The 26,508-nt window shown below is 55.4% G+C and overlaps 1 protein-coding gene across 3 annotated transcripts in view; it reads left to right on the top strand.

Moving 5' to 3' along the window:
- Window positions 1-26,508, top strand: part of HIP1 (huntingtin interacting protein 1) — a 50,936-nt gene that overhangs the window by 6,532 nt on the left and 17,896 nt on the right. For 2 of the 3 annotated variants that reach the window (XM_035559295.2, XM_035559294.2), the window contains exons 2-5: window positions 23,148-23,211; window positions 23,925-24,067; window positions 24,783-24,839; window positions 26,091-26,171. In XM_035559295.2, the coding sequence (XP_035415188.1) occupies window positions 23,148-23,211; window positions 23,925-24,067; window positions 24,783-24,839; window positions 26,091-26,171 (345 nt within the window). Of the gene's footprint in view, window positions 1-14,917; window positions 15,025-23,147; window positions 23,212-23,924; window positions 24,068-24,782; window positions 24,840-26,090; window positions 26,172-26,508 lie in introns of those variants that run through there. The other variant, XM_035559297.2, reaches the window with a different exon arrangement.

Raw genomic sequence — 26,508 nt, 5'->3', positions numbered from 1 at the left:
TGGTAGCTACAAAAGCACTCCTTTTTTCTCAGCAGCTACTGTGAAATCACATAGCTCCAGCACTCAGTAAGCTTTGTGCAGCTCATAGTGAGGTTACCAGCCTTTTTTCGTAGCTTGGTCATGAAACTCAGGCTGCCAGGTTGACTCGAGTTGCCCAGCTCTTCCATCCTTCGTCTTGCAAGACTCTATTTCTTTGCTGTTACCAAACTAACAAAACAGATTACCAAAGCTGTGATTACTTTATCCTGGGACTTTCATAATTTTGCTGCCTTTGGTATAGTCTGACTGGTACCCAGCTTTATGTAATTACGATTAATCCCACTTTAACAGCATTGCTCTGTGCTCTTCCCAGATGGACCAGACTTGTGTGGTTATCGGTCCCACAGCACCAGATGCCGTGGGCCTGGGGGAGTCTGTTCCTTGGGGTCCTGCAGTTTTTATCCCCTGGCTCTTGCTTTGCCAAGTGTCCCAGCTCCTCCTGTACGGGCACAGACCCCTGCACCCCCAACAGCGCTATTCTTCCAGCAGCTGGGCTGCTGAAGACGGCACATTAAATATTTACCATGCAGAGAAGAGGCAAGTTGCAGTAAACAAAGGGACTCATTGGGAGAAGAGGCTTTTCTCATCAGGGCCAGGCTGGAGACTTGCTATTTATTGTTAACATTTGTCTCTTTTCTTCTATGCAAGCAGCCCAGGGCTCTCTAGAAAGTGTATGGCAATGCTTTTTATTTTAATTAGCAGATGCTGGCTGGAAAATAGTGTTTTCCAGTCATTGTTTTTACATGGAAGCAAGCAAGAATACAGGGTTTCGTAAGTGCAAATAGTGTTGCAAGGTGCTCGTGGCACGACACAGGGGCACGCTGCTGCGGGAAGCCAGGAATTGTCCCTCTTCCACCTGACAGCCCAGAAAATCACAGAACCATGGAACATCCTAAGTTGGAAGGGATCCCTGAAGATCATCAAGTCCAACACCTGGCTCCACGCAGGGCAATCTGAAAGTTAAACCACATATCTAGGAGCAGGGTCCCAGCGCTTGTTGAACACCGACAGCCGTGAGCACGCTTTCCCGGGGACGTGCTGCAGTGCCTGAGCACCCTCTGAGCCCCACGGCACCAGCGCTGAGGCCGGGCCCCCAACGCCACCCTGCGCACTGCCCATCCTGGGGGACACGTCTGGGGCTGGCAGCTCCACTTGGCTCTGACCTCTGGGCACAGAAGGCACTTTGTGCATTTGGGGCAAGCGCCACTCAGGGCAGCAGCCATAGGAAGGAGTCACAAAGAGCCTTTTGCACCTTCTGGACAAGCCAGATGCATCCCTTGGGTTTCTGGCCTGCTGCCCACGAGGCTCCCGACTGATTCAGGATGGGGCTCTGCGCACCCTCTGTGATCCGCAGAATTGAACAGCAAATCGCGCCCCGCTCGGGCGCTGGTAGCGCTCGGACGGCCGAGCGGGTGGGCAGCGGCCATGCCGGTGCTGGGCCTCACCCCAGCGGGTCCCTCAGCACCGCAGCTGTGGTCACCAGCACACCGAGCACACCGTCGCTAGGCCACTTCTCGTGGGCCGCTCGCTCCAGCGGTACAGCCTTCAGAATTGCTCCCAACAACAGTCACGTTCCACCTCCGAGTGATGAGTAAAGGCTTTTGAGGTTTTAAGGCAGCACTGAGGTGGAGGCAGAGGAAGTCCTTGACTTCTGTGTGGCCTGGGAAAATTTCTTCTGGTGGCATCGTTCCCAGTTTGTAACCTGGTGGAGATCCCGTGTTTTCCCAGCAAGGAATGCTTTGTTTACTTCACAAACGGGAATGAAATGTTCCTACAGTCAGCAAGGCCTGACTGCTTTTGTGGAGGTAAACACTTCTCTGGAGAGGGCAGAGGTAGGCGTTTCTGGGTTTGCTGAATTCTGTGGCCTCACTCTGTTACCCGGAGCTTGCATGGTTCATACTGCCCAGCTGGAAGTGTGGACCTGGTGTCAGGGTCAGCATTAACCCCTTTGGGAGAGAGCTCCAGTTTTCTCCCACACTGGGACAAGGTGCTCCTGGCTTCCTTTATCTGCTGGTGAGATGCTCTTGGCCTCAGCTGGATGACTCGCTCCCCACCGGCCCCGCGAGCTCGCCCTGCACTCTTCATGTGTGCTCTCCTCTTATTTGTCTTCCCAGAAATTGCAGTACCACTCAGGCACTTTTTATAGCTCAAAAAGAAGTGCCTTGAATTACTGAGTTGTCGGGAAGGCCAGATACACAGGGGAGGAGCCACAGCTAGAAATAGGGATAGTCTCTGCTTATGCATTCCAGTTTTATTTTTTTAATGGAGATGTCCAAGTTTGCTGCAAATGTCAAGCTGAGGAGCACATCCTATGCTTGTTCCAGTCAGATCATGTCCTCTTTCTTCTTTGTCTTATTCCCAGCGCACTCAAACCAGCTGTGGGGCTGAGCTCCTGCAAGGTGTTAGGAGATTCCTTTCCTACATTACACTGACTGCAGTCATCCAGCAAAAGCTGGAAATGTCGAAGGAGGGGCTCTCACCCACGCCCTGATCTCCAGTAACCTCCAGATACACTAACAGTTTGCCCAAACTCTCCCTGCTGAAGCACTGAATGTCTCCTGCCCCTGAGGTCACAAAAGAAATGTCAGAAGCATCAGAGCCACTGAGCCCAGCGAGGTCTGCTGGAGCCTTGGGTGTGGGGGAGCTGAGGCCCTTGGTGCCTCCTGAGCTGTCACCTGGAGATGCAGAGGTTGGTACTGGCTGCGAGGGGACACAAGCAAATGAATGCGAGCAGAAAGAAGACGGTTCACTTAACGACATCTGGGTCTTTCATCCCCTTAAAATTACTTGTGATTTTGGCTGTGGCCAGGTGCACGGGTTGCAGTTGACACATTTGGAGGTGTGGGTTGGAGGGGACGGGGTGGTGCGACGCTGCTGCCTGTTGGGGATGGGGTGGATGCAGGAGGTGGGACAGCAGTACTCAGGCTCTGCTGCAGTGAATGTTCAGGAAATTGTGCAATATGGAACAAAGCCCCCCAAAGGGCAGCAGAGGCGGCTACGAGCCGAGCCCGCTAGGGCTCTGCTCTGCTCCTGCTGCTACAGGAGAGGAGCAGGTGCCTACAGTGGCATTTCGTTTTCTTTGTGAGAAAAATGCATTCAAGGTCAAATCTGAGACATTTTTTCTTTCTCATCAGCCGTCACGTGGAAATGGCAATTAGCCAGCCTGTGTACATTACATCGTTCATGGTTTTAACCCTTTTCCCTCCCTTTCTGCTGCTGCAGGAACAATTATTCCCTATATCTCCAGCTTCTTTTCCCCTCAGCAGAAGGGAAAGGAGATTTTGCACACTGTGGTAATGTTAAGAACTGCTGATTCCTATCAGAGATTCAGAGGGGATGAAGTCTGCCAAGCTCCTTTCTTCTGATGATAAGTGAATTCTGAGTATCTGATCTTAGCACCTCCAAATGCCTGTTTCTTTCCAGCCTGTGAAGAGAAGCAGTGTGATTACAGCATCCTGCAAGCAGCCTGTGCAGCTATGGCTAGAGCTTACTCTTCTTATCCTGGGAATTTCCATCTTTTCCAGTCCTGCAGGATGAGGATGGTGCTCAGCTCCTCACACATGAGTACTGCAAGCAGTGGCTGCACCTCTGGGATGCTTGAGGCTGACCTCAAGCAGGGGCCAGCATCCAAAAACATGCGTAAAGTTCCAATTTCCTGAAGGCAGGAGGAAGGTTTTTCTCCACAGCAGCACTGGGTGCTGCTCCCCCGTGGTCCTGAGCCCGCACAGTGTGGTTGCTGCTGCTTTTGTGTCCCAGGGGCTGGCTGACACCCACCAGCTTCCACAAGAGCCCTTGTCGCCAGGCTGCAGTGGTCACCCGTCGGCAGAGCACGTCAGCAACATGCACACAGCACCAGGTGGGCAGGGCGCTGCTGGCAGTGCTCAGGATGCTGTGATTCGCTTTTGAGAGCAGACGTCTCTCTCTCAGGTTATAACATCTGATCTGCTGAAACCCAAGGGGATGCACACGAGTGCATCCCCCAGCTCCATCCACTGCCTCTCTGCAAGTGGGAGGAGGCAGGGAGCGGGCTGGCGGCTGCGGCCCCTGGCCGCCCGCGCCCCGCACTGGTTGCTGCGAGCTTCTCCAGCACAGTGCTGGAACACGCACAGACGGCTCCAGTGTGGGGACGTCTCCTGCTGCTGGAGAGGCTCCTTGCGTGGCTGCCTCTAACTTGGCTGTGTAAAGTCTGAGTGCCTCTAATCCATTTTCCATATCCTACTGGATGGCACAGGCATGTTTTCCACACCCAGAGCAGAGTTTTCCCTTCGCTGTTGCTCTCCAGCAGTGGTTGCGAGGCTGGCAGGAGCACCACAGTGCAACCCTTTGTTCTAGGGCTGGGTAAATAAAACGGATCGCTAGCGTGAGCTCCCGGCCAGCAGTGTTTGTTTTCAAAAATGAAAAATGAGTAAAAACTAATATTTAGATCTCAGGAAGGAACTTTGCAGCCTTTTGTGCCTGTGATTCCCCCGTTTCTAAGCTTCAGACAGGCAGCAGGACCACATGTGAAACACAGTTTCCTTCATACGCTGGGGTTTTTCCACCTCTGTGTTTGCTCAGATTTCATCCTGCTCCACCCTGCGTCCCCAGCGGACATCCCTCCTCTGGCACCGCATGCCTCTGTTTTCCAAACTTGTAGCAAACAAACATGCGCATCCTGGCCAGCCAGTGCAGACCACGCCGAGTGCTTGCAGGCAGGCAGGGCGCAGCTTTGCTGCAGGATGTTTGTGCTCCTCGCCTGAGCATCCCCAGAGCCACAGCGTATCTCCTGCAGCCTTGGCGGAGGCGGATTGAGCAGGGAGAGTGTGGCCCACTGTTACTTTTACAAGAGCTCAAGGAAAGCACGCACTTAGGTACCAGAATGGGGCTGCTGTTTTATTCTCCAGCTATAAGTCCATCAGAAAATACCACTTTTTCCTTCTCTGCCCCATCCCATGGACACTGGGAGAGAAGCCTACACAGCTTAATTATGTTACTGAAAGGAATAACTATGCTAAAAAGGATGTGGTTGGAACAGCATTGGGAACGGTGCAGAGTGTGGCCAGGTTGGGCCAGCATGGTCCCTGCACCCTGGGAGGGGATCTTGGTGTCACCTTGGGCTTGGGACAATTCCCCATCTCAGAGGGGTGCCTAGGGCTGGGCTTTGGGCACTGCACTGGTCCCTTAACCAAGCTGGACACTCCTTGGGAGATCCCCAGGGACCCACCAAGCTGCACTGCCCGCAGAGCTTGGTTCTGCAGCCCTCTGTTGCCCGTAGGCATAGCTCCTATGGAAGCACCAGACCTTCCAACAAAAGAGGTTTGGAGCCTGGGAACGAGTTGTTTCCTTGCTGGGCAGGGGTGCAGCGCTCAGCTCCAGGGGGGCTCCTGTGGTGGGTCAGCACACCAAGCAGCGATGCCATCCAGAGGGACCTGGACAGGCTCAAGAGGTGGGCCCATGTGAATGTCGTTAAGTTCAACAAGGCCAAGTGCAAGGCCTTACACCTGCGTGGGGGCAATCCCAAGCACAAAAACAGGCTGGGCAGAGATTGGAAGGAGAGCGGCCTTGAGGAGAAGGACCTGTGGTACTGGTGGATAAAAAAAATCAATGTGAGCCAGCAATGTGCACCTGCATCCCAGAAAGCCAACTGCATCCTGGGCTGCTTCAAAAGAAGTGTGGTCACCAGGGCAAGGGTGGTTGATGCATGCCTCACCTCCGTCTGGTGGCCACCAGTGTGTCCAAACCCACTAGGATAAGCCCCTGCCTGTGGTTGCCAGCCGGGACCTGGCTCACGCTTTCCTCCCAGCCCCCTCACCCATGCTCTTTTGTCTGTCCCCACCATGGCACGTCCTCCTCCAGCCATCCCCAGCTGTAGATGTGGAGATATTCAGCATCCATGTCATCAGTGTGCCTGGGAGCTTGGAGTTAGACTTGTTCACTTGGAAGGGACCCACAGACACCACCACAAACACTGCTCGACCACCTCAGGGCTGACCAACAGTTACAGCATATTACTGAGGGTGTTAGCCAAATGTCTCTTGAACACTGACAGGCATGGGGTGGCAACCACCTCGCGAGGAAGCATGTGCCAGCATTTGACCGCCCTCACGGTAAAGACATTTTCCCCAATATCTAGTCTGAAAGCAGCTCCCTGGAGGACAGGGAGGTGGCAGAGGTCTCCGTGACTGCATTGTGAGCAGGAGAGCTGGAAGCACGCTGCTCTGCTGGAAGAAGTGGAAAACCCCCAAGGGCACACAGAGAGAGGGTTAGGGTCTGCGGTCTCCGCACGCTTTATTCAGACCTCTCGGTGCAGCCATGCACACCGCATGGGCAGCGCGCCCAGCTCGAGGGGAATTTACTCGCAGCTGGAAACTTCCCTGGGGCTGTGAACAGAACACGCTGTCTGTGTCCTACCAGCACTTCTACCACTGCCCGTCCATCAGAAGCTGGCTCGGCTGCTGGTGTGGCCTGGCACCATCCAGCCCCAGGGGCCCAGCAGCTGTGGGCACAATTGCTGCGGCTTCTCCCAACCCCATGCACCAGGAGGTTTTGTTTCAGAGCCGGTTCCCCATTTGTTACACAGGTGTGCCAAAGCTGTCAGCATTTGGGGACTGCAGGAGCTGTGAGAGCTGTGGGCATCTGTCATGTCACAAATCTGTGAGCCTCCACTCAGCCACCTTTTCACCTGGCTTTTGGTTTTGTGTGGAAATAAAGCTGTGGAGAAGACAGGAAGTTCCTGCACTGTAAGGCGAGGGTGATGGGGTCCTGGATGGGCCTTCGGCTGAAGCCCCTTGCATAAGGCACCACAGCCAGATCTCCATCCAAGGGAGAAGCACAAGGAGATAACCAAACGATTCCTCCCGTGGGCCACCTCAGGGATCACCCAAGGCAGAGGTTTGAGGGAGGTAAAAGGGAGGGGGCTCACTGCTCTGCAAAAGGGAGAACGGCACCGAGTGCAGCCCCATCCTGGAGCTCCGAGCACCAGCCTTGCAGCTGGGAAGTGTCACCTCCCACAAAGCCACCGAGGAATTCAGGAGATGCTGGACAGTGCTGGCAGCAACTCAGCCAGGATGCAACGTCTGGCCCCATGAATATTTCCAGATACATGGTGAGGACAAGCAAAGCAGGGACATGGATCTCCAGGTTTGACGTTGCCTGGTGTTAGCCGCAGGACAGGTGCCTAACAGCCCCTGCTTGGAGAGGGATGAACAGCCTGTCCGGGGTGATGGCTCTCCCCTCTGGGGATGTGAGAGATGCTGGCACTGCTCCCCAAGCACAGACTGGAGGTATTTTGGCAGTGCTTCCTCTGCAGCCTTGGGTGCTCCCCATGCACCAGCCTTGCTGCCTGTGGCTCCCTGTAAATGAAGCCAGTGCCTCTGAGGCAGAACTTAAGGGCTTCGAAAGGAAATTGATGGGATTTATCAAGTTGTTTCCTGAATAATTTATGGCGATGATCCAATTATGGAGGGGCTGCAAAGTGAAGAAGTGAGAACAAAGTAGGGGCCTTTGATTTCTGCCTGGGAGCATTTATCTGAGCAGACCCTGGGGCACACAGGGGAGCAGGTGATGGAGAAGCACCCAGTGACGGAGCACCCGGCTGTGCTGCCCACGTTGTGAGCTGCCTGATGGGGGCAGCAGCATGAGAGCAGTGAGCGCAGCACTGATGTTTTGGTAGCACATTTATGATCTTTGCTAACCCTGCTTCCTTTTCTGGGCGTTGTGCTTATCTTGGTAGCATCAGCGTTGTGCTTACAAGAAGGAAGCAAATAACTCAGGCGATGCATTGTACAGAGCAGGCTGTACGTGTGTGAAGGAAGACAGCCTCTGCTGGAGTCAAGAGGGGTTTCCGGATAACCCGCACATACACATGGGGACTTGGGGGACATAGAAGGCGTCTGCAAGTGAGAAGCAAGTGGTCATGTACGTATTTGCTGAGGTTAAGCGTGAGGTTTTAAATCCCTCTTCCACAATTCAGTTACAACCCTGTTATTGCTGCTACTACACGCTGTCCTTTTGGATCAAGCACTTAAGCTGGTGCCTGCCCTGTCTGCCCTTTGCAAGGCTCCGTAACCATTCACCCCAGCTGAGGAATGGGACTTTCTTCTGCTCCGGTCCTGCAGATTCAGGTGCCAGGATCTGCCATCACCTTGCAGCACTGGCAGCGGGGGCAGCATGTGGGGCAGGTGCTGCTTATTCTGCCAGTCTCTTTCCCTTGTGCATTTTTAATCCCATTGTCTTGGGCTGGCCCCATCTGCAGGCACTGTCTGGCCAATGTTACTCGAAGCTCATGCGGTGGCTGTAACATGAGCGGGTATAGGTTGAACAGACAGCTAAAAATAACAAACAATCGATAACAGTAGCACAAACTGTGGCTGTATTTAATTTTTGAAGAAAATCTGTATATCGACAGCACAACAAAGCTGCTTCCCACAAGGCAAGAGTAATGCAGCCGGGCTCCCTTCCTGCGCCAGGTGCAGGGCTGGCAGCACAGCATTTCTGCACGCTGGGAGCATGTGGTGTCTCTTCTGTCCAGGGAGGCTTGGTGCATCTGGGGCCTCTATCAGAGCCCAGTGCTGGGCTGGCCTCTTGCTGGAGCCTGGGCTGCCTGCTCCCACAGCTGCCTGCCCCCTGCCCCACAAGCATCCATGCACTGCGAGCCCTGGACTCGTGCCCACCTGCAGCTGATCTGCTTTTCCTCCTCACTTTCACATGCATGGGAAACTGCAGCATTAGAAAGATTTGTAAATTGCATTGAGGTTTTTAAGTACTGCACTGAATAGGATATTTTCCTAAGTCAAGATTTGCAAAGGTATTTGGGCAATAATTGTCCAGGGAGATTTTCAGGAGCATTGGAGCACCCAAACAGCTTTGAAATCCAACCTAAAGTGCAGATTTGGTACCAAAAAAGCAGCTGGTTCACCTCAGATCGTAACCCTTTCAGGCATATATTCTTACATCACGGGTGTTAATGGGTGTAGGGTTTCTTGCAGGTTGCTCATTGCAGGGTCCTATCTGGAAGTCAGAGGTGTGAGGTCAGAGCATACATGCCTGCAAGCTGCAGCAGATCCTGTGGATCTCCGAGCCTGCCCCTGCCCCTACAGGGGTCCTGTGCAGGAGAGTCAGTGCTCACCCAGGAGACTGTTGAGAGGTCAAGGCCATGCATATAGGCAGCTGCCGACTGCAGGACAGGTGTCACTGCTACCCGGGAGAGGGTGGGAGGATTTGCACTTGGTACAAGCATGTGAGGTTGTTCTGCATTACAAAGATCAGATCTCCCAGTTCAGGGAGAAAAAAATGATAAAGCCACAAACAGCAATAGTGAGGTGGGTTTTTCCTCCAAGTGGAAGTATTACAAATACACCCCGTGGCTGGCATTCACATCCTTCTCTGAAAAAGCACAACACAGCCAATGCTCCTGGCACAGCCAGAGGTGCCCACCCAGCTCCACGGGCCAGAAACGAAACCCAGCGCAGCAGATCCTCGACCGGCACGTCCCTTTGATAGGGGCTGTGGCGCAGAGCTGTGCAAGATCAGGAGAGGTGCTGAGAACAGCCAAAGCCTGTGAAACAGAAAGCAAATAGTTTCATATGTGCTCGGTGTCTGTCTGCTGAACCTGCTGCTCTGCGTTATGCAGAGAGCTTGGGAAAGCCCTTCCCAGCTCCTGGAGACCCCATGCTGCTGGTGCTCCAGCAGGGTCCTGGTGTCCCCCTAAGTGGGCAGGGCTGGTTTGTTTTGAGCTGCAAGAGCTGCCTTGGGGTGGTTGGTTTGAACTGCTCCAGCAGGCTGATGCAGCTGGAAAAGATTGCATCCCCCGAGGAGAAATAATTGAGGAGACAACTCCCAGCACAGTGATGAAATGTGCTGCCCTGGCACACAGGAGCAGCCTCCGTGCAAGTACAGCTCCAGCCCTTCCCAAGCAAAAGCAGATGAGCCCCCAGCAGCATAGGTCAGCCTTGCACCCCTGGGATGACAAAGGGGACACCTGCAAATTCTCTGTGGGGAAGAATGTTGTGGAAAATCCTGCCACGAATGCACTATGAGTCCAAGCTGTGGGTGCTCAGCTCTGGCTTGGTTCTCTTCTCTCTGGGCAGACTTGGGAAACAGAGAAAGATCAAGAGGGAGCAACTGATATTATTAGTCATCGAGGAGGGAGGAGGCTGCAACGGAAGATGGTTTAAAAGGCTTCAGAGTATTTTTAGACCTGGTAAAATGAACAATGGGCGGGGAAGAGACAAGAACTTTTGGAGACATGAATGGTTCATGCCACAGAGAGGACCTGGCTTCCGCTTCATCTCACCTCAGAGCATGAGCTCAGACAGAGATTTGCTCAAATAGAAGTAAGAAATGTAAAACCAATAAAATAAAATGACTTGTAGATCATTACTCAACTAACCTTTGTCAAACTGTCTGTAATGACAAAAAGCTGCATTTGCCAAGACATTTTATGCCTAACTCCCTTCATCTCTGTGGGAGTCAGCTGCTGAAATAAATTTTAAAGCTGCTCCCAAAGCCTCCCTCCAGCTCAGGGCAGAGGACAGGTGCCTCTCCTCCCTCCTTGCCCACAGCACTCCCAGCTGCGCTGCACCTCTCAGCCAAGCACTTGGGGGGGCCCTGAAGGAGCCGCAGGAGGCTGGAGGCTGGGGGTGGTTCCCAGGCCTAGCCGAGGGTCTCTAAGCTCAGCACAGTGGAGGCTGAACACAGCTGGGGAGGAGGGGGCTCCGTGCCCAGAGGGGGCACCGGGGCGGAGGGATAGAGCAGGGGCTGCCTCCCCCACGCAGCACAGCCTGGCCTCCCCTGCTGCTGAGGGGGAATGTCGCACCATACCCGCAGCTCCCAGAGCTGGGGGAGGCAGGGTCGAGGCTGTGCATAACCCAGTGCTGCAGGCATTATTGCTTGTGATGCCCCGCTGGCTTTTGTCCCTCAACGTATGACCTCCCGGCACCTGCCCCAGTACCCCTCTAGAGCCATGTTCGTTTGCCAATGGCTGGAGTGCATTGGCCAAAAAAGGCTGCTGGGGAGGCTGTCTAAGGCCGGTCTTCCTGCAGCCCTTCCCAAATTGCTGGGAAGTGAGGCAGTTCTGGAGGGGAAAGGTGCTGGATGCTGAGCAGTCTGCACATACACCTGCAGCACAGACGAGAGCCTGGCAGATCGAAGCACAGAGGTTGCTAAAAGCATGAGCCCTGCTCTCCAGGGCTGGAGCAGACATTGATTCAGCTGTGCCCAGCACTACTGGCGGGGTGGGAGAGGCTTCGAAGTTGTGTGCTCCGCCTGGCTGATAAACCTGCACCCCTGTCACTGTCCAGAGCTCTGCACGTGTGTGTGCAAACCGGCAGAGATTTGGAGCAAGCTCACTTAGCATTGTACAGTCTTAGGTGGATTTGGGCCGTCCCTCAGGCAAGTTGAGTATGAAACTGCTTTGTAATGTATAGCACTTCAGGGAAACCATGCTGAAAGCGGAGCTGCTGCTCTTGCAGCTGCAAAAAGCAGCAGATTCAGTGCTTCGACATCCTTATGTGAGCCACTGGGAACAGCTGTCCCAACCACAGCGAGCACCGTGTAGGGCAGGAGCAGCTCGCCCTGGAGCTCCTGCTCGGCAGGGGATCCGCAGCAGGGAACTTGCATGGGCTCAGATGAGCCCAGAAAGGAAGCAACTTGCACCCTGGGCCACTTCTCTGAAGTATCACCCCTGTGGCAGGGCGATTTGTCCTCACAGATCATGCCAGGGCTCAGCGCTACATGGCCATCTCCCTCCCTGATTCATGCTTTGGGAGTGCAGCTTCCTTGGCCAGTGGGGAACTTTATTTTCTCTCTGTTCTGGAGACTCTTCTGAAGTTGCCTCTAAATTATTTTTCAGAGTTTTTTCTATAGCTGCCTTGGCTCTGATGTTTGCCCTTTAGCCAAAGAGCTTTGTCAGAGCCCTCCTTGCTGGGAAGCTCCAGGCCTGGAGCACTCCCTGTCCCCCAATGGCTCCGCAGTCCTCGCTCTGCACCAGCCCACAGTTGGGTCACGAGCCAGACACTGACCTGTCTCTAGCAGCTCTAGCAGCTCTTCAGGCCTCTGTACAAGAACTCCTCTAACGGCAATAACCGTGCAGCATCCAAGGCAGATGCTCCCCCAGGGCCTGATCCCACATTGTGCTGCTGGGTCCCTGCCTCCTTCTCTCTGTGCTGGCTCTAGATTAAAGTGTTAATTCTGAAAGCCAAGGTTAAGGACGATGAGCTGACTGGGTTTGCTACAAAGTGCTGCCCTGCAGGAGGGCATGGTGGGATGAAGGGGGTCTTGGAGCCCAAAGCCAGCCGCGGGAGGTGAAACAGCAAGCATGCAGCATGGGGAGCGCATGGGCATTGCAGGGTGTCACCAATGTATCTGCTAAAGAGGGAATCCTACAAATTATTTTAAAAGCTGTACATTTCTGATGCAGGTGGCATAGTGGGAAAATTCACATCTGTCCTATGCATGTTGTGGTGGGGGGCAGGACTGGGTTTTGCTCCCAAGGATGTGAGCGGTTCTCTTTGTTTTCCACTTTACCTTTGGGTTTGCTCTTGCACACATGCCCGAAGGTCTCCATGTGTTCAAATGAGACATCAAAACCCCAGGCAAGTGCTAATTGCAGGGCTGGAACCTCTTGGTGCTCTGCATCCATAGGCAGTTGTGTGATGGACCTAGGACAGCAAGCCATGCAGTGCTGGTGCCGTCCAGTTCAGAGCAATGGTAAATCCAGCTGATGCTGGATGAATTAATTCCCGGATCCCACTGACCCGGGGGAAGATCAGGCTGGGGATGCCACAGAGCAGGGCTGCGCGGTGAGGACCAATGCTCACGTCTTCTGTGCTGGAGGCATTTCCAGGAGAGAGGCTGCAGTGGATGGAGCAGGTTTCTTGCATCCTGGCCGGTGGGTGTCCGTTCCTGTTTTGCAGAGCAGGCTGCAGTGCGAGCATGGGCTGAGGTTGTCCCCAATGGCTGGGATCACCTTGCAGGCTGGTGGATATCTTCAGGTCTTCCTCCGCATGGGCCTGGACTGGTTCCCAGCAGATTGCTGGTGACACATACCTCCGGAGGAGGGCTTGCTCTAAAATAGGACTGTGCATGAAGTGCAGCAAAGCAGTCAGGTGTGTCACAGCGTTTGGGGCTGGAAAGATGACAGTCGGTTTTCAGCTGTAATGTCTGTACTCAAGTTACCAAGATTTCCTTGGGGCAGATAATGAGCTTTATCCCATATCCCATAACCAGCTGGATGTTGCTGACCAAGGGGCTTTGCAGCAAGAAGGGAGCAAACCCAGCTCCCTTTCTCGAGTCACAGCACTCGATTCTGGTTTTGCCTCCCTTGCTGCAGTAGGTACTATGTCTGCCACCACCGGCACCGCAGGGACCCGATTCACCCTTCCTGCCACAGGCCTACTGTGCAGATGTGCTCGGAGCCCCCTCATGCCTGGCGTGATGGGGACAGGTGCCCGCGATGGGGACTGGTGCCCACACCCAGTGCGCTGCCTTGTGCATACCCATGGGCTGGGACGAGCAGCAGGGAGCAGACCACCTTCTCCCATAGGAACCAGGCCTCACAGTTCATTTAAAGTGGGAAATTGCTCTTTTGGCCTTTTCTTCACATTGCCACGGCTCTACAGTGTGAGGGCAGTGGGCGAAAGCTGCATGTGGATAAGGTGTAAAATTTGGCTATAGGTTGGAATCAGTCAGTCCAGCAAAAGGAGGAGGTGCATAGCTGCAGTGAAGCAGTGCATCTGCGCGTCTGTCCCACGTAGAAATCGCAGTGGAGACTTTGACAGCCACCAGAGGGAAAACACTACCCGGTCTTGGCTTCAAAAGCGTCCCCCATGGCTGGGGCTTGCTTGGTGGCTTGGGTCAGCGCGGTCTGGGTGCTCCTAGGGCCCGAGGGGTGGCTCTCAGTCCCCACAGGTCCCTGCAGAGTGCAGGGGACGTGGGATCCTGTGATCTTAAGAGCAGCCAAGTCACCATCTATTAACAAGGGGCTGTGCCATGACTAGACTAAAGTAATCCGGGAGGATTATTGAGTTAGTCCAGGGCTAGCATCACAGAACGTTTTTTTGCTTGAGGCCATGAAGCTTCTTCTCTGCCTTCTGCAGAGGGTTAGCTGTGTTTCAGTGCCGTGATGCTTTTCCTCCTACCTGCTTTGGATTTGCTTTTAGGGAATGTAAAGAATGATTGTAGAATTGTTTGGGTTTCTTTTATACCTCCCATCTGAAGATGCTAAAGAGCGTCTCAAACACTGGTCGCAGCTGGGAACAGCAAAGATACTGACCTGCTGTTGTGTTCCCTCCTGCCTGGGCATTTCCCTGTCCCACAGCGAAGGGGGATTCCCTGGGCCATGGCCAGGTGATGCCAGCCAGCACACTGTGCCTCCCCGAGGACGGGGAGCACCACGCTCTCTGTACCAGCCCGATTGCTTTTTTTTGTTGCGGGAGAGATCACAGCCCATGGGCTCTTGTCCCAGAGAGAGCACGCCCAGGTCACCTGCAGGACCACCGGGTGTAGGATCCCCAGCAGCGCCCCGGGGGGCACGGAGATGGGGCAGGGGATGGGGCGGTGGGGCGGTGGGGCAGGAGATGGGGCGGTGCCCTCCCATACCCCCCCCCCAGGCGCTCCTGGCTGCCCCAAAGCCCGCAGCTCCGGGGTGCAGCCGGGCACCCACGAAGCTCCCCCCCGCCACCAGCCCGGGGCCGCCTTTGTTGTCCAGCGAGGGGGCGAGCGCGCCCCTGCCGGCCCTCCCATCCCCCGCCCCCACCCCGCGGGGCTCCGCCGTGGCTCGCGGGAGCGCGCCGCGTGCGGGTGCGCGCTTCCCCCCCCGCCCCCGACTCCGCGGAGCCTCCCGCGCCCCCGCCCCGCTCCCGCCCCGCGCCGCCGCCGTGGGAGCCGCGGAGCCGCCGCGGCCGGGAGCGGGGAGCGGGGAGCGGGGAGCGGGGCCCGTCCCCGCCGATCGGGCTCCGGCGAGCCGGCCTCGGCCCGGCTAGAGCGGCCATGGAGGCGGGCAAAATGGTGAGTGCATCCTCCCCCTCCTCCTCCTCCTCCTCCTCCTCCTCCTCCTCCTCCGGGGCCCCCAGCAGCGGTGCGGCGCTCCGAGGGCTGCGGAGGGTGGGGACCGGTGGTCCCAGGGGAGCGGGGCAGGGCTCCGGGGGGAAGCTGCTGGAGCCGGGATTGAGGGCTTGCTCCCCCCCGAGGCGGGAGCTTGGCAAGTTTCAGCTGTTCGCGAGACCCCCAGCAACCCGAATTTTGGTGTTTTCTGCTGTGAAAGCAGGAAGGAACAGCCCGGTGTTACTGGACGTGTTGCAACGGGAACCGTGCTCCAGCTGTCGGGGATTCATCCCCGGCGGGAGGTGTCTTTGGGGTTAAGCAAGGCAGCTCCCCCATGCCAGGGTGCGCTCCCACCCGCACGTCGCCTTGCACCCCGCATTTGGGTTAGCAGGGTACGGGCCGTGCCCTGGGTGGGTGCTCAGGCTGCCACGCATGGCTAGCTGGGATGCACAAGGCCAGCCTCTGCTTGGTCACAAGGGATGGAGATGGGCTGGGGGAAGCAGGGCATGAGGAGCCGTCCTGGCATGGAGGCATGGCCATCCCCTGCGCTGGTCACCTTGAGAGGGAGATTTTGCTTTTCACTATCCCCAGGTTGGGAGCAGCAAGGATGGGGGCACAGGTGCTCCGGCAGAGCGGGGCTGGGGACAGGATGAGGTGGCAGGGGCGCAGCAGCAGGGAGTCAGCAGGGTCCTGGCTGTTCTTGGCTCCCGCACAGGATCCAGGTGTCCCCAAGGAACACCTGGACGTTTCTGGAGTAACCGGCACCAGCTTGCAGCCATCTGTCTGGGTGGTGGCTGTTCGTTTAACAAACTGACGTAGGGAAGAGGAATGCTCCCTTAATTTTCTCACGTCTGCCCACAGTGGCAAGGGACTCCTCATTCTGTTCAGAGGAGCTGCTGCTTTGCAGGAGGAGCTGCAAGGAAGGGTTTCCACAAGAGTGCCTGTTGCTGCCTTTGCAGCCTGGGGTTCGCCCAGCCAGGGACCATTCTGCTGGTGCTACCGCACCGCGGGCGTTCCTGCCAGGCAGGGCGACCCGCAGCTCTGCGGCTTGTGCTCACACAGTCCACGGCACAGCGCATGGTGCCATCACCTCACCCCAGAGCACTTCAGGGTGCCTGTCACATGGGAGATAGCAGAGATTGCTGTACTCTGGGATGTGCTTTGCAGGTTGTCTTGCTGTTGAAGGGACTAGTTTCGTCCCGAAGACATCTCCATAAGATTTAACATTTCCCAAGCAAGTTTGGTCCTGGGATGGCTGCTGGTCACTATAACGCTCATCTGGAGATGAGCATGTGGCATTCTGGTTCTTCTCCCTGCATCCTCAGGCATCCTGTCTCTCTCCCGTGATTCCTCCCATTATAAAAGTGTGTGAATATTGGTATTTGTCGGCAAGCAGAAGACTCCAGTTGGGGCCATTGGGAAAGTATCAGGCATATTTGAAGACAGTGGAGGGCCTTCCTGGAACACTGACCCCGGGAAACACAGTGATCCTCCCTCCACTGGTGCAAATCACCACTGGTGGAAGAGATTATCTTTGCATAAAATCCCCACTTAAAATTAAAAGCCTGGCTAATGGGACAGTGCGCAGAAAGGGCTTCTGGCCATGACAGAGCAGGCTGGGCAATGTGGGGCATGAGTGCAATTGGCTGCCGGTGATGTCATGCCCTTATCAATAATTAAGCAAGAAGAGCAATGAGTGGTTGTCAGGGGGAGCGGCTACAGAGGAGCTGGGGAAGCTCTGCTGGTGGAATCCATGCTGCTCGATGGGAGCAGGGCTTGGGTGCTCGTGGTGCCTATGTCAACGTGTGTAAGGGCTCACTGCCAGGTGGTTTTCTCACTGCTTCTGGATCTGGCAGGTCATTCCAGTGTCTGCTTGCACTGGGGCCTCTGGTCACTGCAGGTCTGATGTGCCCCAGGGGCAGGATGCTTTGATGGGGAGCACTCCTACCCAACCAGTGAACTGGCTCTGTTCTCAGCTGCTGCATCTGGTGGAAGGAGGTGGTTTCTGGCCAACCTCATGGCCTGCCTCCTGGTGCTGACAGCTCTTCTCCCAGAGGGGCTGCAGGAAGGAGTGAAGCTGAGCAGGATCCATGCTGGCCCTGCGGAGTTCCTGAGGCAGCTGGAGCACTCCCCAGGTTCTGCTGCAGTCTCAGCTGACTTTTCATTTGACTGCTTGTTTCAGCTGGAGGTTTCAAATGGATCCCAGGCTTTACTGCGTAAACTCCCTGGACAGTCGTTAGTGAGGCTTGGCCTATTCCATAGCCTTAGTTTTTGCCAGCCATTCTCCCCAAAATTGATTTTCCTTCTGTCCTTTTTTCCCAAAGCTTTTCTGTGTATTGAAAGAGTCCATGTTCCTTAAGTTGGATAAAAAAAATAGAATAAAATCCAGAGCTTGGAGTCTGTCCAAGTAATTAATCTGCATAAGCTGTTTATGGCATTTGAGAAATCAAGTGTCCCAACTGTTTGGGTTTTGATACCAGGATGGTATGAAGTGCTGTGTGAAGTGGTGTTTAATGCAGCAAGCTCTTGTTTCCAGGGTCAGAATAACCAAAGCCTTCAGACCTGTGCTAACAGCTCGGCTCTCCCTTCCTGGCATCAGCCAGATCTCCACTATCCACAAATCAGACTTCTCACTCAAGTCTCTGACACACATCACAAGTCAATTGAGTGCTTTTCTTCATTCTTTCTCTTCGATTGGCTCGAAGGCAGTGGGAGCAATCGAATTTCTCTGTCTCTTCCCACCCTGCCTCTCATGATGCTGTTGAGCCTATTATTTGAGTTGGAAGATCCACAAAGCCACCTTCTAGGAGCAATTTCTTGCACATACAGTTCATAGAAGCACGACTTCAGATGCTTTCCACCAGTTTGATGCCACTCTGCTGCCCCCAGGAGTAGCTGGGAGCTAGTGGGATGGTCTCCTCTGTTCTTATGTTCAGATGCACTCAGAATGTGCATCCCTTGAATTATTTTATGTTTTCTATTGTGATAACAGTGCTGTGGCTCATGAGGCAGAGGCCACAGATCTTGCTGAGGAGTCCGACAGCTGCTCAGCCCTCTTGTGTTTCCTTGTGATGCGCAGAATGAGATGGAGACCTCTAAACATTGCACCACCCCTTCCTGTCCCGGGGCAATAGGTTTTTCTCCTCAAAACACCACACATGCTGGATGTGCTATTCTATAACACTCGTGTCATGCTTTGACTTGTGCAGGTGAGCATTAATGGTTGGGAGGCCAAGCATGATGTAGGTCTGAAGTCATTGTCTTCCCAGCCTCAGGAGAGCAAAACTGAAGGCAGTGATGTTACATGGCGCAGCGTCATCTCTGGCCTGGCCATGTCTGTACCAAGAAGAACCTCACATGTAGTGCTCGTTCCCCATAGCAAAGTGCCCTGCGCTGCCCCAGGCCATTGGCTCATGCCGAACCGTGCATGGCCTTTCAGAGAGCAGGTTACTCTGGGAGCTGAGGTTTTCTTTTCCCGAGTGGACATTAAGTAAATCTCCAGCCCTGGCAGCAGTGTGCAAGCCCTCGTGGATGTGGTGAGGTTTCAGGGTGTCTAAAGCCAGAGGCAAGCATTGCTTTGGGAAAAACGTGGTTGTTTCTTACAGCCCAAGTGAAGGCAAATGCTGAGACTTGTGCCTTTCTGGGTATTATTCTGTGGCTGATTGGAGCAGGTCAGGGTGTGTGATCCCTGGAGTGGCTTCAGCTCCTCAGTGGGAGGCAGAAGAGCACTTTGTTTCTAAGTTCATGGGTCCAGCAGTGGAAGCCCCTGATGCAGCCAAATTGCCCAGATTAAAGGTGGGAAAATATTTTTTATGTCTCCTCTCACTCCCAGTTCAAAGAGAGCATTTAGGACTACAGTGGAAGGCTGCGAGTCACCCAGTTTTTGCTGGGCAGCCTCTTATTTTGTACAAAGAAATGTATACATATGTGTGTGCGTGTATAAGGCATGCCACCTGGCCTGCCACGCTGCCTCCACAGCCTCTCTTTCTTCACTTCCCTTCCACTGCGGTTGTGTACAAAACCAGGGCTGTTCCCTGCTCGGGTGCTACTGTATAAGGCCATGAGGCTGAGCAGCGTGGTGGCCGCCTCCTTGGGCATGCCCGTGCTTTACTGCAGCTCTCAGGAGCTTCCAGTCCTGAGCGGGTCATGAATCACCGCAGGCGTTATCCAGCCCACTTTGCTTCGGGCGGGCATTATCCAGCCCGCTTTGCTTTGGGACGTCACAGCGGAAAGCCTTTCCTGAGCCTGAAGAGCCTGTGTTTTGCTTTTGGCTGCTGCAGTTGAGTGATGTTTAAAAAGAGACGCGTGCCCTTTGAGCAGCTGTGATTTACACCTCTGGAAGGCTCCCTCACCTCCCAGGGGGATTGTCATGTCCTGCCCCCCCCCAGCCCTGCTGCCCAGCGACCACAGTGGAGCTTTGCTGAACTGGGATTTGCATTTTAGTTAATTTCACAAATTTTTCCAGGCAGCTCTGCGCTGGTCAGATCTTCTCATTTGCTTCCCCTGGAGCCCCTGTGTCTGCAGGGCTTGGTTGAGAGCAGTTTTCCGGAGGTATGCTCAATCCCAGCTATCCATTTATAGAAAGGAATTAAGGAGAAATGAGGAGCATTACTAAGAGGATTTGCACTGCAACTTACTCAGTTTCTCCAAATAATTTGCAATAGGTCTGGATTCTTTAATCAACACTCATTTCCTTTTGGAAATGAAAGGAGATGTGGGAAGGCGCCATGCAGCTACTGTGCAGAGCTGAACTGTTCTCTGCATAATAGGAGATTTGCAATTCAAAGGATGCTAAGCTTGTAATTTGGGGAAATCTGGAAGGGGAATGAGGATGTGCATATCTACATGTGCATGTGAAAGAGAGGGACTGGTCTCACTGCACTCAGAGAGCCCTCTGTAGCCCTGTCTCAGATCCCACATGTGTTTTTGTGCCTCTCTGTCCCTCCGGGTGGCGCCTGCAGTCACACGCCCGGAGCCATATTTTGGTTGATCTGCTCCAGGAGCTGCTCAGCTGAGCTGTGCCCCATGCTCCAGCCCCATGGCCCTGCTGTGGGGATGCTGATGCAGTGGTGCAACCCCAGCAGCTCTTGCTGTGTGCATGGGGCCCACTGGGGCTCCACCAGCTTCTCCTCTCACTTCCTCTCCAGCCCAAATTTGTGGCATTGCACCAAAGGATTGCACAAAAGAGGAAATGAGGGGGTACAGGGAGGGTGCATTTGCAGAGGCATTATCTCCACTGCATGCCTGTCTCCCCAGGCAGTCTCCCCATGTGTGCCCCAGCCCCAGCGCCAGCTCTGGCATCCCTCCATCAGCTCAGAGAAACCAGAGCAGGGCTGTGGCACTGCCAAGGAAACGTTCATGGCCTGGAGGTCAGAAACAGCTACTGCGGTGGAGAAGCTCACAATTAAAACACCATAGTGGCTGGGAGTGGTGCCTCGCTCATGCTTCTCCCAGCCTGTCAGCTGGCATAAAAGGTGTATGATCTCCTTTCAAGACTGCCCGGCATCTCTCGTGAGACACCTCAGCCTTTTTGACCTGGTTTGGCAGCCAAAACGCTCTTGCTGCTACTCCACGTCTTTGCTTTCATGGTCACTGCTCCGACCCGATGCCTGTGGCGGCTCTGCCTGAGCCTGTGGTGGCAGGCAGCACTGGAGCATCATTGGGCCCTCCAGCCCAAAACCTCCCCATCATCTGTACTGGGCCTCAAAGGGACAGCAGGGCTTGGGGACGGGACTCCCAGAGGCCACCATGCAGAGCAGGCCAGGCATGGCGTCGTGGCCGCTGCCCCTGCTGTCCGTCTCCACTTGAGGGTGTTCCTAGCGCCAGGAGCCTGCCAGGCCTGCGCCAAAGCCTTGTCCTTGACTCACCAGGAAAAGCCAACAGGAAGCGGCAGTTTAAACTTGGAGCTCCACTTCCAGCTTTTCCGGGGGAACAGAGGCCATGCGGGACCCCCCCGGCTCCACTTCCCTCTGGAGCCAGCCCCAGCCCGGCTGTGAGGAGGGCGTGGGGCCAGGACTGCTGGCTTGCAGCCTCCTGTAGAAGGAACCTTCCGGGTTCCCTCCACCATCCCTGCAGGGTCTCTTTCAGCTTCCATTAAGCAAGGCCGAGCAGTAGGCTCTGCCCCGTGCCCGCACCTCAGCCGGGTTGGCCTGGTGCAGGATGCTCACAGCAGGCAGGGAGCGCGGCGAGCAGCAGCGCAGCATGGCCGGCAACTGGTGTGTGTCCTCAGCAGAGCCTGCGCCATGTGGGTGGTGGTGAAAAAAGCAAAGGGATAAATGGATTAGCCGTGCTCTAAAGCCCCCATGCTGTTGTCCACTGCTGGAGTGAGCAGCAGTGTCCCCACAGCACAACCAGGACACCCTGTTTTGGCTAAAGAGGGGTGCTTGGCCCTGGTGGGTTTCCTCTTGAGGCTGCAGTTGTGGGCTCAAGCAGAAGCCATCTCAGCCCATAAGCATATTGTCCCCACTCCAGCTGGCGGGTGCCTGGGGGCAGAGACGTTCTGGGGGGAAGGTGGGTTGTGCTTCACCTTGTTTGCTGGGAGTTTGGGCCATGCCCAGCTGTGCGAGGGGTGTGTGTGGCTGTGCCCTTGGTTCCCTATGGTCCTGCCTCCCTTACGAGGACATTTTGGAGATGTGGAGTGCTGCGGGGATGCAGGACGGACTGTCAATGAGTAAGGCACTGGAATCAGTCCCACTGCTTTAATTAGCTTGCGTCAGTAATTAGCTATTTCTGACAGAGCTGAGCCAGCCTATTTCTTCCATCAATAGCATGGATCCTCACGGAGCACCGGGAACGCAAGTGTTCTGGTGTCCAGCAGGTGCTGGATGTTGCTGTGAGCGGAGCATGAGCTTGGGGAGTGGGTGGCTCCATGCCAGAATCATAGCACTCACACCAAGCAGCTTCCTTGACCTGCTCGGTTTTGACCACTGCCTGCGGCTGGGCTTGGAACAGGCTCAGTCCCACAAGGTTTGTGTGCCTGTGAGAGCCAAGACACCTCCTAGCCCCAGTGCAGCTCCCAGCCCCGCTGCGCACTTGAGAAAGCAGCTGCAGAAAGAGGATAAGGCTAAAAAAAACACTCAAAATCCTGTAAAGAAAACACCTCCAGCAACTGCCTCTCTGTAGGCTACAGAGCGCACTGGCTTCTCACTCTGTGCCCATGCTTCTCAATGTGGGCTTCACAAAGTCCACAACATTTGCATTGCAAACCATGCCTTTCCTGGCAGAGAGCTGAGAGCAGCCTGAGGGTACGGTGGGCTCAGCTGCACTGGGGAGGGTTGTGCCAGCTCCAAGTGGGGCGGGAGCAGCTGAGGAGTCCCTGGCTGCAGGGACGAGCATGTGGTGGGGCTGGGAGGGGGCGCAGACGGGAGTGGGAGCGGGAGCGTAGCTGGGCTGCGACGTGGAGGTCAATGGGTTTGGGCTGGAGGGGGGAAAGCTGCAGTAGGAAACGGGGAGAGCTGGTGGGGGTGCATCTCCTGCCCTCCGCCTCCACCATGCACATGGTGAAACCGTCCCATGGCTGAGGGTGCTCACAAAGCTGCTCAAGTTCCTCTGTCCAGTGCCCACCCGTCACTCCACTTTGGTACTGATTAAGCTGGGACCTGTTGTTTGTTGCCAAATGACACGGCCATCCCAGGTCCTGTTCTGCTCTGTACTGCTCATGGTGGTCTCACCGTTCCAGCGCTGGATTTCCCCGTCCTCCCTGAAACACCCTCTCTGCTCAGCCCCCAGCAGAAAGCAGAGCTGGAGCTGCTGGCTGCTGCCTGTGATCCAAGGTCAGGGGAGAAATTTGTCTTCCCCTGCCTGCCCCACCGCCTCTAGGGCAGGAGAGGGTCCTTTTGTGGTCGCTGCTTTAATTGCATCATTATTATGCTGAGTAAATGAATCCTGGCAGCAGCTGAACCTGGCAGATGCCAGGCACATCCCAGAAAGGCATCCGGGAACGGGCAGCATCCAGCTGGCACAGGCCAGCAGCTGCTTCGTGGGCCGGGGACCTGGATGGGACCCAGGCCCCAACAGGTGCTGGCAGAGCGGGGGGACTGGGGGAACCCAAATCCTTCCCATCTCATCCTCCCCCTTCTGTTTTTCAGACTGTCAGCATCAATAAGGCTATTAATACACAGGAAGTGGCTGTCAAGGAGAAACACGCCAGAAATATCCTTCCGAGAGTTGGCCACAGGACAAGCAAGCGTGGGAGCTGGCTGGGACCGCTTGGAAAAGGGCCCGCGGCGAGGCAGCACGTGGTGGGGGTGCCGGGCTGGCTGCTGGGGTGCTTGGGAGGGGGCTGGATGAGACCCCCAGGGGCTCTCCCTGCTGGCTAGGGCTTCCTGGCATGGCACCAGCAATCCGTCCGTTTAGTCCAGGCCATCTCATGGGAGCGATGATGGGAGGGATGGAGGGGCAGATGGTGCTGGGTCAAAGGTGCTTCGTCTCCAAAGGTGCACTGTCACTAAAAGCTGACCTCTGGCATCGCAGCAGGGTCAGCGGAGGGACCTGCCCACCTGACTCTGAGCATGCTGTGGCATTCCTGGGGCAGCGGCGTGGAGGGTGCCTGGGCAGTGTTGCCTGGGCTTGGCAGGCTGTCACTGGTGGCTCAGCTCCCCTCAGCTCTGCGGGTGCTGGTTGGGAGAGGACAGCGTGTCCCTCGTGCACAGCAGCCCTGCTTGCCCCACACTTGGCACCAACACTCTGCTGCCCAGCTTTGTGGGGTTCATTCTCCTGTCCCCTCAAATTCACAGGGATGTGCACAGATGCTCTGCAGGACCCCAAGTTTTATTCCAATGGGGTTGCAGGATTGGGGGCGGTTTCGAAGCAGCCAGCCAAGCTGTGGGGCAACTTCCATCCCCGTTTCCTTGACCGGCCTCCACCATGCATCCTGGGCACGCACCACGAAAAGGGGGCACAGACCTTCTGGTCAGTGGTGAACCGGCTGCCGCTCTCAGGCAACGCCGTGCTCTGCTGGAAGTTCTGCCACGTCTTCCACAAGCTCCTCCGCGACGGCCATTCGAATGTGAGTGCTGTCCCACGCTCCCAACTGCATGAGGAGACCTCATATTCATCAGCACCCTTCAGACTCCTGACCCTTTCCTTGAATTTTGTGTGCTGGTACTGATGTCTGTCCCCAAAATGCTGGAGTCCCCCCATTCCCTGACTTGACCCCAGCTGTGTCCTGCAGAGCTCTGGTACTAGCGTCCCAACACCTCTCAGTGCAGCAAGCTTGGCTCAGCAGCCAGCCTGGGGCCAAAGCTCTTCCTTGGGGGTCCGCATGGGGCAGTGGGGGTGTCAGCCAGACGTTACCCTCCCGCAGCTGTGAGTAGTGAAAGGCAGCAGGGAGTCCTCGGCAGGGACTGGCCAGGGCATCCCTCCCCATGTGCTTTGCAGGAGCCTTCCTGGTGCCAGTCTGCCCGCAACAGCCCGCACTAAGTCATGCAGAATAACTCACCCTGGTTTCTACTATGGCTGCAGTGCTGGTGCTGGAGGAACCACTGTCCCTGGGGTGTTGGCATGCATGCAGGAGCTGCCAAACAGGATCCTGCCCTGTGCATGGACAGGGAGATGGAGGCATTCTGGGATGTAACAGGGCAGCAGGCTGGCTGCAGAGTCAGGAACGTGCCCAGAGCACCCGTTCCTTAGACTAATTGCTGGGTCATGATAACGCACGCTTTGCCCTCAGTGCCCTGCATGCCACCCTCACTTGTTGATTATTTTCTTCTTCATCCATCCAGGTCCTGAAGGATTCTGTGAGGTACAAGAACGAGCTGAGTGACATGAGCAGGATGTGGGTAAGTGGTTGACCCTGCCAGCTGTGGGACTCTGTGGCTGCCCCACGGAGGGTGAATTGGGGCCAGCTCCTCAGCAGGGACTGTGTGGTCATCTCACCTGCGAGGAGCTGGATGCTGGGTGCTGAGCACCAGGGACACACAAAATCCCTCGGGGCTCACTCTGCTCGTGACCACAGTCTCAACACCTCCCCAGAGCCTCCTGGCCTGGAAGTGCCATATCTGCTCAGTTCACTTCACCGTGCTGCAGAAAGGGGTGAATGAGATGGAGTATTTATAGCAAGAAATACAATAGCTTAAGTGACTTTTTTCCAGCTACAGTAGGTTAAACGAAGTACAGGAGAGCAGGGCAAGGCAGGCTGCAGGAGATGGGCTGGGAGCTGTGGGGATGTGTGAAGCAGGAGGATGATGCTGGTGGAGAAGAACATTCCTGGGACAGCACAGGAGAGGGGCGCAGGGCAGCTGAAAGGCAAGCAGGACCCCCAAGGAGGGTTGAAGAGATGCAGGTTGAAACTGAGCTCGATGCGATGGGTTGGTGGCTTGAGCACACCAGGCTTGGTTTGCAGGTCGCATTCACTATGCACTTCCATCAAAATCAAACACGTTGGGCAAAACTAAACATATTCAGATACTGGAACAGGCTCCCCAGGGAAAGTGGTCATAGCACCAAGCCTACTGGAGTACCAGAAGCATTCACATAAGTCTCTCAAAAATATAGCTTAATTTTTAGATAGTCTCGTGTGGAGTCAGGAATTGGACTCAGTGACCCTTGTGGGTACCTTTCAACTGACGTTATTCTATGATTCTGTGATACGCTTTCTGTTTTATGGCAAACCCAGTAAAAGTGTTCTGACAGTCAAAAGCAGCACTAAAATCTGCAATACAAGAGACTGAGATGAGAAGATGGTGGCCAAATCCCCTGCCATGACCCTCCCCAGGCCCATACAAAGGGCCTGAACCACATGCAGGTGGTGGGAGTGCACAGAACTCCCCTGAGTATCCCAGAGGGCACAGCTTGCTTGGCCAGCCTGTGTGACAGTGGGGTATCGAGGAGGAGGAGGAGGAAGATGAAGAAGGTGCTGGGCCTTTGAGTGCTGCTGACCCAGGCAGTGTAGGGCAGAGGCACAGGGCAGTAGGATGGGGCAGGAGTCCAGGTAGGCAGGGGTGAGATCTGTCACTGCCCGCAGCAAGGCAAGAAGGCTTTTTTGAAGGCACAGCCTGCCCCAGATCTGAACATCTTCTTGGTATCCCCAGGGCCACCTGAGCGAGGGCTATGGACAGCTGTGCAGCATCTACCTCAAACTGCTGAGAACCAAGATGGAGTTTCACACAAAGGTGAGCATCCCATCCCATCCCATCCCATCCCATCCCATCCCATCCCATCCCCACCCCCATGTGTCCCCAGCCTGCTTGTCACTCGGACTGTAGTGATTGGCTGCCTCACAAAGGGCAGTTGAAGCATGTCAAGAGCACTGAGCCATGCCGTCTGGCTTGGTGGACCCTGGCTGTGGCACCAGGCACCAGAGATAGGCCTGGCTGAGCCACTGCTGCATTGAGGGATGGGTGCTGGGGAGCCTGGGGCTCAGCCCTGCTCCCAAAGCGCAGCTGGGCTGTGGGAGCTCATTCTCCAGGGAGCTGTGAGGGCAGAAGTTGGTGGCAATGCAGGACAGCA

Source organism: Cygnus atratus, chromosome 20 (assembly GCF_013377495.2).
Source record: "Cygnus atratus isolate AKBS03 ecotype Queensland, Australia chromosome 20, CAtr_DNAZoo_HiC_assembly, whole genome shotgun sequence".
Taxonomy (NCBI): Eukaryota; Metazoa; Chordata; class Aves; order Anseriformes; family Anatidae; genus Cygnus; species Cygnus atratus.
Note: the sequence above shows the minus strand (reverse complement) of the source record. Positions and strands in the feature narration are given on the sequence as shown.